This window comes from Salmo trutta, chromosome 16 (assembly GCF_901001165.1).
Source record: "Salmo trutta chromosome 16, fSalTru1.1, whole genome shotgun sequence".
In the NCBI taxonomy this organism is placed as follows: Eukaryota; Metazoa; Chordata; class Actinopteri; order Salmoniformes; family Salmonidae; genus Salmo; species Salmo trutta.
In genome coordinates this window covers 13,694,141-13,706,346 of record NC_042972.1, presented here as the reverse complement: position 1 = coordinate 13,706,346, position 12,206 = coordinate 13,694,141, and the positions used below count along the sequence as shown (strand labels likewise).

Here is a 12,206-nt window from a genome sequence, read left to right as displayed (position 1 = left end):
TGGCTTTGTTCTTTTTGTGATAATGCAGTTTTTTTTCTGTTCACAGGACTTCACCTGAATATTGTTTGCAATGTCTAAAACTATATTTATATCCATATCAAAGTACCACTGACTAATACATAGTCATCTGAGTAATCCCCACACACGTTTATGCAAATTTGACCAGTCATATACAAATAGTATGCTAGAGGGAAGATTATGATTGTATGCATTGTAGACTAGGGGCCATGGCATTAGTCCGATTGGACCTTGGCCAGCACACTGAGGATTAGTCCACTACTGATTAATAATAACTGAGTCAAGGCTTGACTGATCATGTTCTGGCATGTCATCACTCATCACTGGATGGATGAAATGGAATCCAATTGGACCAGAGGGAGGATGTCCTCTAGTGGCTTTGAAACACCACTTCCTGCTTCACATGTACTTTATTCATGATTGTGTGTCTGCCGCCGCATCCATGAGTGACAAAGGAGTATGACATTAATATGGTGCTTATATTAATTTGCTGAGATAATTTGACATGTGGGGTTCTGATGAATATTCCTATGGGAACTAAAATAGGTTGTGCCTTCAATTCAGTACAACTTCATCAACCCAGTTGGAACATAAGCATAAAATAACATATGTATATACCAGAGGAGGCTGGTGGGAGGAGGTATAGGAGGACGGGCTCATTGTAATGTCTGGAATGGAATTGGTGGAACGGAATCAAACGTGGTTCAACTGTACTAGATAGTGTAAATTTGTATGGCTGTATTCTCTTTTACTATTTGTATTTTACAATTTAATTTCAACTGTGTTCTTCTACACTGTTTTTTACGGCAGACCTTTTTGGTCAAATTTTTCAAGGTATCACATTCCATTTATAAATTATCGTATTTTCTCAAATGAAGCTTTAATCAGACTGAAATGTTATGCTATAAAATATGTTTCATAGTAAAAGGACTATGCATTAGTTAATCCTAGTCTGACTGCTGTAGGTGTATTCCAGTGTGTATACTAGATATAGATTATATTAGATATTGTATGGTAAAGATTGGATTCATTTTGATCTAAATCATGCACTTTCACTGGCTGTTGTCAAATCGATCCCGCTAAAGGGATTTGATCCGCAAGAAGTTAGGTAAATATTACTATTTAACCTATATGAAGGTGAATGAAGGTATACTGCAAATACATCTGAAATACTTGTGTTTTGATTCAGTCCGACCTGCATCAAAGTACAAACACAGTAAAATAACATACTGTACCTTCAAGCATTAACTATAGAATAGTGAAACTTATGTTTTAAGATAGCAAAATGATCCTTGGTCTATTTGATTTTGAATTTTAAGACCCCTTTAAGTTTCAAAAAAAGATATTAAAACAAATATTTGATGAAAAATGTATTTTGGGCCTTACTGCCATTAGCCCATACAAACACATTGAATAACACATCCACTAACTCAACAAAAAAATAAACTTCCCTTTTTCAGGAACCTAACTTTCAAAGATAATTGGTAAAAATTAAAATAACTTCACAAATATTCATTGTAAAGGGTTTAAACACTGTTTCCCATGCTTGTTCAATGAACCATAAACAATTTAAGAACATGCACCTGTGGAACGGTCATTAGACACTAACAGCTTACGGACGGTAGGCAATTAAGGTCACAGTTCTGAAAACTTAGGACACTAAAGAGGCCTTTCTACTGACTGAAAAACACCAAAAGATAAATGCCCAGGGTCCCTACTCATCTGAGTGAACGTGCGTTAGGCATGCTGCAAGGAGGCATGAGGACTGCAGAAGTGGCCAGGGCAATAAATTGCAATGTCCGTACTGTGAGACGCCTAAGACAGAGCTACAGGGAGACAGGACGGACAGCTGATTGTCCTCACAGTGGAAGACCACAAGTAACAACACCTGCACAGGATCGGTACATCCGAACATCACACCTGCGGGACAGGTACAGGATGGCAACAACAACTGCCAGAGTTACACCAGGAACGCACAATCCCTCCATCAGTGCTCAGACTGTCCGCAATAGGCTGAGAGAGGCTGGACTGAGGGCTTGTAGGCCTGTTGTAAGGCAGGTCCTCACCAGATATCACCGGCAACAACGTCGCCTATGGGCACACCGTCGCTGGACCAGACAGGACTGGCAAAAAGTGCTCTTCACTGACGAGTCGCGGTTTTGTCTCACTAGGGGTGATGGTCGGATTCGCATTTATCGTCGAAGGAATGAGCGTTACACCGAGGCCTGTACTCTGGAGCGGGATCGATTTGGAGGTGGAGGATCCGTCATGGTCTGGGGCGGTGTGTCACAGCATCATCGGACTGAGCCTGTTGTCATTGCAGGCAATCTCAACGCTGTGCGTTACAGGAAAGACATCCACCTCCCTCATGTGGTACCCTTCCTGCAGGCTCATCCTGACATGACCCTCCAGCATGACAATGCCACCAGCCATACAGCTCGTTCTGTGCGTGATTTCCTGCAAGGCAGGAACGTCAGTGTTCTGCCATGGCCAGCAAAGAGCCCGGATCTCAATCCCATTGAGCACGTCTGGGACCTGTTGGATTGGAGGGTGAGGGCTAGGGGCATTCCCCCCAGAAATGTCCGGGAACTTGCAGGTGCCTTGGTGGAAGAGTGGGGTAACATCTCACAGCAAGAACAGGCAAATCTGGTGCTGTTCATGAGGAGGAGATGAACTACAGTACTTAATGCAGCTGGTGGCCACACCAGATACTGACTGTTACTTTTGATTTTGACCCCCCCCCCCTTTGTTCAGGGACACATTATTCCATTTCTGTTAATCACATGTCTGTGGAACTTGTTCAGTTTATGTCTCAGTTGTTGAATCTTATGTTCATACAAATATTTACACGTTAAGTTTGCTGAAAATTAACGCAGTTGACAGTGAGAGGACGTTCCTTTTTTTTGCTGAGTTTGGAACAACAGATAGTCCCCCGCAAAAATCAAAAGGAAGTTTGTTCTATATATATATGAGAGATATAAGAAAGATCAGATTCTTCTTTTTTTATTTATTTATTTATTTTTTTACATGTATTTAACCCCTTATTTTTCATGATAATCTGGTGTTTCCATTATTTTTTTCAACTGGTACCGGGGAACCTTCAGACAAGTTTTGTGAGGCCTGTAGGAATCCTAGAGCAGAACATGTACGTGTTTGTGAGAGTCTCACCTTTCCACAGAGAGGTAATATTAGTGTGTAGCCCAAATGGTTCAGACGCTAAAGACAGAAGTTGGCAAATCGGCTGTATCAACTTCGGACGAGTGGGGGTCGCAGGGCAAAACATAGAACACCATTGTGTTTGTGAGAGTCATATTTCCATAGAGGTGTCATAATACACTGCTCGAAAAAATAAAGGGAACACTTAAACAACACAATGTAACTCCAAGTCAATCACACTTCTGTGAAATCAAACTGTCCACTTAGGAAGCAACACTGATTGACAATACATTTCACATGCTGTTGTGCAAATGGAATAGACAACAGGTGGAAATTATAGGCAATTAGCAAGACACCCCCAATAAAGGAGTGGGTCGGCAGGTGGTGACCACAGACCACTTCTCAGTTCTTATGCTTCCTGGCTGATGTTTTGGTCACTTTTGAATGCTGGCGGTGCTTTCACTCTAGTGGTAGCATGAGACTGATAAGAGAATTATCTAATAAATGTAAATGAATCAATAAACCATGATGAATTATTAGTCATACAGCAGGTTTAATGAATAATCAATGTAATGATCAATGTAGGGATCGATTAGTCTGATTAGTTCCCGGAAAGTCCAGGAACCACTGGAGAGGGAAAGAAATGTCTGTATGCAATTAGTATAGAGATAGAGAAGCAGATGGTCAAGGGAGTAAAACCTCAGAGAGTTCCTAACCTTGAAGGAAAGGAACAGGCTGAGCCAGAAGTTGATAAACAGTGTGAGAAGTTTATGGGGGTTGCAGGTCACCAACGAATTGTGTGTAAATGCATGTGTGTAAGTAAGCAAGAACTATATAATGACTGTTTTGTTATTCTGACGCCAGAACGTTCTCATGAATAAAGCTACAGAAACCTTTTGCAGAAAGCTGAGTCCTTGCCTAATTATTTTAACCCATTGTCTTACAAACCTTGGGCATTAGTCAAGGCGAATTGATTATTGATTATTATCATCAAGATATAAAATTCCTTTAACAGAGACGGAGTCTACAACCCACACAAGTGGCTCAGGTAGTGCAGCTCATCCAGGATGGCACATCAATGCGAGCTGTGGCAAGAAGTTTTGCTGTGTCTGTCAGCGTAGTGTCCAGAGCATGGAGGCGCTACCAGGAGACAGGCCAGTACATCAGGAGACGTGGAGGAGGCCGTAGGAGGGCAACAACCCAGCAGCAGGACCGCTACCTCCGCCTTTGTGCAAGGAGGAGCAGGAGGAGCACTGCCAGAGCCCTGCAAAATGACTTCCAGCAGGCCACAAATGTGCATGTGTCTGCTCAAACGGTCAGAAACAGACTCCATGAGGGTGGCATGAGGGCCCGACGTCCACAGGTAGGGGTTGTGCTTACAGCCCAACACCGTGCAGGACGTTTGGCATTTGCCAGAGAACACCAAGATTGGCAAATTCGCCACTGGCGCCCTGTGCTCTTCACAGATGAAGCAGGTTCACACTGAGCACATGTGACAGACGTGACAGAGTCTGGAGACGCCGTGGAGAACGTTCTGCTGCCTGCAACATCCTCCAGCATGACCGGTTTGGCGGTGGGTCAGTCATGGTGTAGGGTGGCATTTCTTTGTGGGGCCACACAGCCCTCCATGTGCTCGCCAGAGGTAGCCTGACTGCCATTAGGTACCGAGATGAGATCCTCAGACCCCTTGTGAGACCATATGCTGGTGCGGTTGGCCCTGGGTTCCTCCTAATGCAAGACAATGCTAGACCTCATGTGGCTGGAGTGTGTCAGCAGTTCCTGCAAGAGGAAGGCATTGATGCTATGGACTGGCCCGCCCGTTCCCCAGACCTGAATCCAATTGAGCACATCTGGGACATCATGTCTCGCTCCATCCACCAACGCCACGTTGCCCCACAGACTGTCCAGGAGTTGGCGGATGCTTTAGTCCAGGTCTGGGAGGAGATCCCCCAGGAGACCATCCGCCACCTCATCAGGAGCATGCCCAGGCACGTGGAGGCCACACACACTACTGAGCCTTATTTTGACTTGTTTTAAGGACATTACATCAAAGTTGGATCAGCCTGTAGTGTGGTTTTCCACTTTAATTTTGAGTGTGACTCCAAATCCAGACCTCCATGGGTTGATAAATTGGATTTCCATTGATTATTTTTGTGTGATTTTGTTGTCAGCACATTCAACTATGTAAAGAAAAAAGTATTTAATAAGATAATTTCATTCATTCAGATCTAGGATGTGTTATTTTAGTGTTCCCTTTATTTTTTTGAGCAGTGTATATAGTTTGTAGGCCAAACCGTTCAGACGCTAAAGATGATTTTCAGGATGTCTCATGGTCTGACAAACACTGCTCTAGCTCTGTCACCTTTCAACGCAGATGCGGAAGTGCGACATTGGCAGATGGATGTGTCAATCCACCACAATGCACAAAACATATCTCTAGCTTAAATTGACAGATTTCTATGGGGATTTATTATTATGCTAATTAGATTATCACAGAAGACATCGACTCTAGGGGGTTAAAAGGAATTACATTTTTCAGAGGATACATTATATACGAAGACTGGTTAAATTGGCACGATTTCTTATACTTTATGGTTTTATTATTGTGCCAGTTTTGCATGTAAGCATAGTATGACTTTGGTGTGTGAATCCCTTCCTGATAAACAAAACTATATTTCCTTGCAAAGCTATCCTCCAGCTGTGGTGTACACTGCAGTATCCCGACAGTTCATCAGTATATCCAGGAAACCCATCTTCAGAATGGAGAATGGAGCTGAGCACAGGCAACATCCTAGAGGAAAACCTGTTTCGGTCTGCTTTCCACCAGACACTGGGAGATGAATTCATCTTTCAGCAGGACCATAACCTAAAACACAAGGCCAAATCTACACTGGAGTTGCTTGCCAAGACTGTGAATGTTCCGGAGAGGCTGAATTATAGTTTTGACTTAAATCTGCTTGAAAATCTATGGCAAGGCCTGAAAATGGTTTTCTAGCCACAATCAAGAACCAATTTGACAGCTTGAAGAATTTTGAAAATAATAAATGGGAAAATATTGTACAATCCAGGTGTACAAAGCTCTTAAGAGACTTACCTAGAAAGACTCACAGCTGTAATCGCTGCCAAATGTGATTAACATTTGACTCAGGTGTGCATACTTATGTACATTAAGAGATAATTCTGTATTTCATTTTCAATCAATTTGCCAACATTTCTAAAAGCATGTTTTCACTTTGTCATTATGGGGTATTGTGTGTAGATCCGTCATTGTAAATTAGAATTTGTTCTTAACCGACTTGCCTAGTTAAATAAAGATTAAATTAATAAAAGATGGACGAGAAAAAACATTTAATCCATTTTGAACTCAACAAAATGTGGAATAAATCAAGGGGTATGAATACTTTGAAGGCACTGTAAGTCAAATAGATAGATCCAGGGACCTTGTGAAGTGGAATCAATATGTTTGAATAAAGCGATGGGAGACCACCACTCCCTCACTCAGTCTAATATTTTGGAATGCAAGCATTTGTATAAGTAAGGTCAATAATAAGAGATTGGTGGTCAGATGTATTCAAACAAGTTTACACCCTGGAACAACAGATAACGCAGTAACACTGCATAACTTGCCGTAATGGAATACATTTTCTTATTTTATGTAATAAATCACCAGATAGCATAATAAACATGTTGAACTTGAAAAGAACGTAATAACTTTTTCTCGATAACGTAATAACTTAATACATTTTCCAGTGGGTATTACATGCAGGTGAGTAAGAACATTTTGATGAAAAATCAGCTAACTTCAACTGATAAAGTATTACCATTACCCTGGTGACGAGGGTTTGAATCCCATCATGTCGGTTTCCCCCCCTTCATGTGTATCCCACTCTACCTTCCTAGTGGTCGGTCTCAGAAATATAATAAAAAGGAACCGGAATTTCCCATCTCCTTAAAAAAAAAATAACTGCTGACATTCTATACATGTATTTATCACACCAACGGAAATCTAAGAACCAAAGTTCAAGTCAAACTACAGTTAACTGTTCTGAAATGTTTATTACATAATCTTCTTCATACTGTAATTAAAATACATTTTCAGCCTGATCCTCTGGATTACTTTACATGTCACCAGGTTAGACTGACAGAGTAAAAAGAGAGTGCATGTCCCAAATGGCATCCTATTCCCTATACAGTGCACTACTATTGACCAAAGCCCTATGGGGTGCCATTTGGTACTCAACCATACACAAACACCACACGACATTTCAAACTCTAAAACTAGTATTTCCCGGCTATGAATATATCTGTTACAATGTACAATTCCATTACATGTAGTGTCTTTGCATAATATGAATCATAAAGTTGTCATGTTTCATCCTCTTGACCGTTAAATGATAGACTACTAAACCTAATTGGGTTGAGAGTAATATAATCCATATAAATCTGATTCTTTATGATCTAAAAGGCTAAACTGATCCTAGATCAGTACTCCTATTCAGAGATGCTTTATGAATAGAGGCCCTGGAATTATATTACCAAAGGGAGGTACTTAGAGCCAGGGAGAAACTTTAACGACATGATTAAGCTATAATAGTTTAATCAGAAAGACACATTAGCTGAGGCCAAAAGCTTTACACCTCAAGGTACATATCCAAATAATACACAATAATCAATTGTATCCCCAAATGTTTTCCCCTGACGCTAAGCTGCATCTGAAAAGTAAATGAGTTCAGAGCACCCAAATAAGAGGACAGGGAGCCGGGGCTTGGGTAGAGTTCATCACGGTTTCTGGAAGTCACATTGTAGTAAAAGGGACACCTGGGTCGTTCGTATTCATTAAGGTTGTATTTCAATCGAAAACGGTTCATATTGGACAGTGAGTCCATATAGTCCCTCCCTGTTTCAGTCCGTGTTCTACCATTTGGTGCCTAAAGAATACCTCCTGGTTGTGGGAGCTCTGGAGTTGGGAAGGCCATGTTCTATGTGATGTCCTTCTGTCTCGGTGTCCGGTGAATGTTTCTGATGACGCACTTCACCATCCACTCAATGCCTTCGTTAACCCCCTGCCTAAGAGAGAATTCATGCCTTAGTTAACCCCCTGCGTGAGAGAGAATTTATGCCTTAGTTAACCCCCTGCCTAAGAGAGAATTCATGCCTTAGTTAACCCCCTGCCTAAGAGAGAATTCATGCCTTAGTTAACCCCCTGCCTAAGAGAGAATTCATGCCTTCGTTAACCCCCTGCCTAAGAGAGAATTCATGCCTTCGTTAACCCCCTGCCTAAGAGAGAATTCATGCCTTAGTTAACCCCCTGCCTGAGAGAGAATTCATGCCTTAGTTAACCCCCTGCCTAAGAGAGAATTCATGCCTTCGTTAACCCCCTGCCTAAGAGAAAATTCATGCCTTAGTTAACCCCCTGCCTAAGAGAGAATTCATGCCTTAGTTAACCCCCTGCGTGAGAGAGAATTTATGCCTTAGTTAACCCCCTGCCTAAGAGAGAATTCATGCCTTAGTTAACCCCCTGCGTGAGAGAGAATTTATGCCTTCATTAACCCCCGTCTGAGAAATAATTAATTATCAGCAGAGTACAGCTGTTCTTTGAGCAATGATGATACGCAGTTCATTTGTGCGCGCACACACACACACACACACAGAGGGTTGGGGAGTAACCAATTACATGTAATCTGATTATTTAGAAAAACGAATTAAATCAGTTACGTTACCAGCTAAAATATTGTAATCAGATATTTATGAAAAACTAGATGATTACTTATTGGAGTACTTTTAAATTCAGAAAGGATGTTGGCTGGGATGCTTTTTGTCGTCTTCTTCTAATGCCTTTTAAGGGAAAAGTAATCCAGAAATAACTCAAAGTAACAATGATGTTACGGCATTTGGGTAATTCAAAATTACGTTACTGATTACAATTTTGGACCGGTAATTTGTAACTAACGGATTACATTCAGAAAGTAACTTAACCACACCTAATGGAGTTCTCCAATCAGACCCGATATACATCAGAGTAATGCGGACTCTATTCTTACCCTGTTAGGGCTGTGCAAGGCTGCACCAGACAATCTCTTTTCCCAATCTTTGGGGCGCAGTCGCTAAAAGCGGTTTTGATGTCTGGCACAGACATGCAGTTCTAGGGAAGAAACACAAAGACATAAGCCTAAATGAATACAATCCTAGAGGATCTTCTGAGAGAGAGAATTCACCCATCTGTACCCCAATCACATGGATTTAGATTAAGATCACTTTATTGGTCAAAGACACACACAGTCCAGCTGGAATTTGACTTCCACTTTTAACCCAACCCCTCAAAGACAAGCATACATACACATACAGGTTTTTGGAGAGGTGCGGGGGCTGCCACACTGGGCGCCCGGGGAACTGTTGTAGTGGGGGGTTAAGTGCCATGCTCAAGGACACAACAGCAGGCAAATGGCATCTAGGATTTGATACCAGCAACCCTCTGGTTGCCGGCTCACTTCCCCACATATTTTTCCTGTCAGACCCGGGATTCAAACTGTTAACACTCCCATTGCTGGCTTGCGTCTAACTGCCAGGCTGAATTTCAAAGAGTTAAAAAATGATGCATTATGCTGAGCTTGGCAACGTATAGTATGTTAAACACTGTTTTTGTCATCTACCAAGGTGTGCATGAGGGATGGAGGACACCTTTGTTGTGATCATAGGGGCAAAACAATTTCTTCAACAGGCCTCGTCATATTTTGTTTATACAAGACAAGGTCAGTTTAGACAGGGCTACTCGTGATTTCAAAACAACCAGACAGGACTGTTACCTCCACATCCTGCTTGTTGGCGAGCACCAGGAGAGGCACACCTTCCAGAACCTCACTGCTGATCATTTTCTCTGGAAAAGGAAAACAGAGCTGTCAGTCCAAGCTAAGGTTCAATTCTCTACCCTTCTCTTACGAGTGGATCTGCCGACAGCCTCTCATATGAGTTTCTGCTCTGTACTGAAAGTGCTCTATCTTGAAAAGGTCATTGCATTGGGATTGTATTTACAGTGAACTAATAAACAAAATACTAAGACAGTTTGAGGGAACTAGCCCTTTAAAGTCATTTGATTGGTGTAAGCAGGGCCTAAGGATTTTCTACCATATTCTCACACCAGTCCATTCCTTTGACAGCTATGATATGGAGTGAACAAGTGCACACTTCAGGAAGTGAATCGGACTGTAGCCCATGACAAAGATAAGTCCATGAGCCTTGTTGACATTCTTCCCCGAATGCCTTGGACAAGCTAGTGAGAAACTCACCAAAGGCCTCTTTGGATTCTGCTAGGCGCTCCTCATCGGTGGAGTCTATCACATAGATCACTCCGTGGGACTCAGCATAGTACTGTGGATTCAAAGTTAACAAAGCCATGTTTCAGCAATCAACCTCAAATCATTGTACTCAGTTGACAGATAATGAGGCATATTGCATCATGCTAGATATCATTTATTTTGAGTGTGTGTAATTTGATATCGGTGTTCACTTTGTCCCACAGCGACTGAAGCTCCTCTTGACCACCAAGGTCCCAGAACATTAGACGAGCCTTGCCCACATCGATTGTGCCGACTTGTGAGGAGAGAGTAGCAGAACATATTGCAATGGCATGGACGCCTGGAAAGCAATGTGCTACAATTGAATGCAACACAATGTCGGTCTTGCTGGTTTGCTACTTACTGTTTAGCCCAACTGTAGTGGTGATTTTGGACAAATTCATTCCCTTGTAGTTCTTACTGAACTTGGTCTTAGTCTGTTCCAGAAAGGTCTGTGTGTGTAGGAAAGACATGCCTAATCAAACAAGCAGCAGCACTTTCTCCAACAGAGACAAACAAGGACAATAAACAGTAATATCAACTTCCTCTTCTAACTAAAAGACTAACCGTTTTTCCTGCATTGTCCAGTCCTAGGATCAAGATGCAGTATTCGTCCTTCTGGAACACGTATTTGTACAGGCCAGATAATAAGGTGTACATCTTAGGATTGTAAACAAACACTAGCTGATGCGCAAGGCGAGCACCAACTCACATCGTGGAAAGATCCAGCTGTGAGGCTAGCCAGAATTAGGAAGTCGAGTTAGCTAACTGTTACCTGACTAGCTGTTTAGCTAGCTACCTGTGGTTTGAGGCAAGCAAGTTAGCTAACGTTACTAGTTCGTAATCGATACTAGCTAGCTGACTTGACACCAAACACTAAAGTAAAATATAACTAATGCGCCAATCAAGGCACAAATACTAGGCTAGCTACAGTAGCATGCTAAAGCTAACTTTTATAGCTGTATATATCAAGACGTTAATGCCGCTGACGAGTGTAAACAGATATTTGCTAGCGGACCATTTTAGCAACTCACAAATCGCATAAGAAGATCAAAGGCACGCTAACGTTAGCTATCTCCACATCATGCTATATCTACTTTGACAGAGGTATCGTATTTTATCTCGTCTCATTTTAGTAAACACGGTGGCCACCTGAATTTATGAAGTCACAAAGCAATGCATTGTGGGACTTGCTGTCTTGTGGCAAATTAAATAGCAACTGAACACTATTGCCCATAATGCGGCTTTAGGACATACGCAGCAAAATGTTACACGTTTGTAGTTTTTACCACATGTATTCCTCTTTTCTTTTTTGGGGAATGCTATTATAAAGTACCACATTATTAGTCATAATACCCATAAAACTTAGCAGTCAAACAAGAAAATTGTTCCAATCGTTTTTCCACCATTCATTTTTCCAGTAGCGGATTTTAGAAACACTTAAAATAAGGGCTGTGTTTCGTGTAGGCTTACCCTGGCGTGACGTTTGGTTAACTGTGTAAATCTCTCTAGAACAAGGTGACTTTTATCAATATATTCACCTGTATTGATCCCCGAAAAATGAAACGCTAATTAGCTGCTAATGTGGCTATCATAAAGAACTACCCATTTTTATTTAACTAGGCAAGTCCGTTAAAAACAAATTATTATTACATTAACTGCCAAACCCTAATCCGGACAACGCTGGGCCAATTGTGCGCC

At 41.7% G+C, this 12,206-nt stretch overlaps 1 protein-coding gene across 3 annotated transcripts; it reads right to left on the bottom strand.

Moving 5' to 3' along the window:
* Positions 1-7,210: 7,210 nt before the first annotated feature.
* On the bottom strand, positions 7,211-11,682 carry LOC115150121 (ADP-ribosylation factor-related protein 1). 3 transcript variants are annotated; one of them, XM_029693076.1, is made up of 7 exons: positions 11,073-11,681; positions 10,870-10,957; positions 10,679-10,761; positions 10,458-10,539; positions 9,978-10,048; positions 9,216-9,316; positions 7,211-8,241 (listed from the first exon to the last, which is right to left on the bottom strand). In XM_029693076.1, the coding sequence occupies exons 1-7, from the start codon at positions 11,163-11,165 to the stop codon at positions 8,154-8,156; spliced, it is 606 nt and encodes a 201-aa protein (XP_029548936.1). In that variant the 5' UTR covers positions 11,166-11,681; the 3' UTR covers positions 7,211-8,153. The 3 variants fall into 3 exon arrangements, with proteins under 3 accessions (XP_029548936.1, XP_029548937.1, XP_029548938.1); XM_029693077.1 differs by lacking the exon at positions 7,211-8,241 and adding an exon at positions 8,262-8,556 and having other exon boundaries at positions 11,073-11,682; XM_029693078.1 differs by lacking the exon at positions 7,211-8,241 and adding an exon at positions 8,631-8,661 and having other exon boundaries at positions 11,073-11,682.
* Between the last annotated feature and the right edge of the window lie 524 nt (positions 11,683-12,206).

What these genes read in the sequence shown, in the direction of transcription:
- LOC115150121 (XM_029693076.1), bottom strand. Translation starts at nt 11,165, where the DNA reads ATGTACACCTTATTATCTGGCCTGTACAAATACGTGTTCCAGAAGGAC. An exon ending in CACTACAGTTGGGCTAAACA is followed by an intron (nt 10,762 to 10,869) that starts GTAAGTAGCAAA and finishes TCTCCTCACAAG; the next exon opens with TCGGCACAATCGATGTGGGC. An exon ending in AGAATCCAAAGAGGCCTTTG is followed by an intron (nt 10,049 to 10,457) that starts GTGAGTTTCTCA and finishes TTCCTTTTCCAG; the next exon opens with AGAAAATGATCAGCAGTGAG.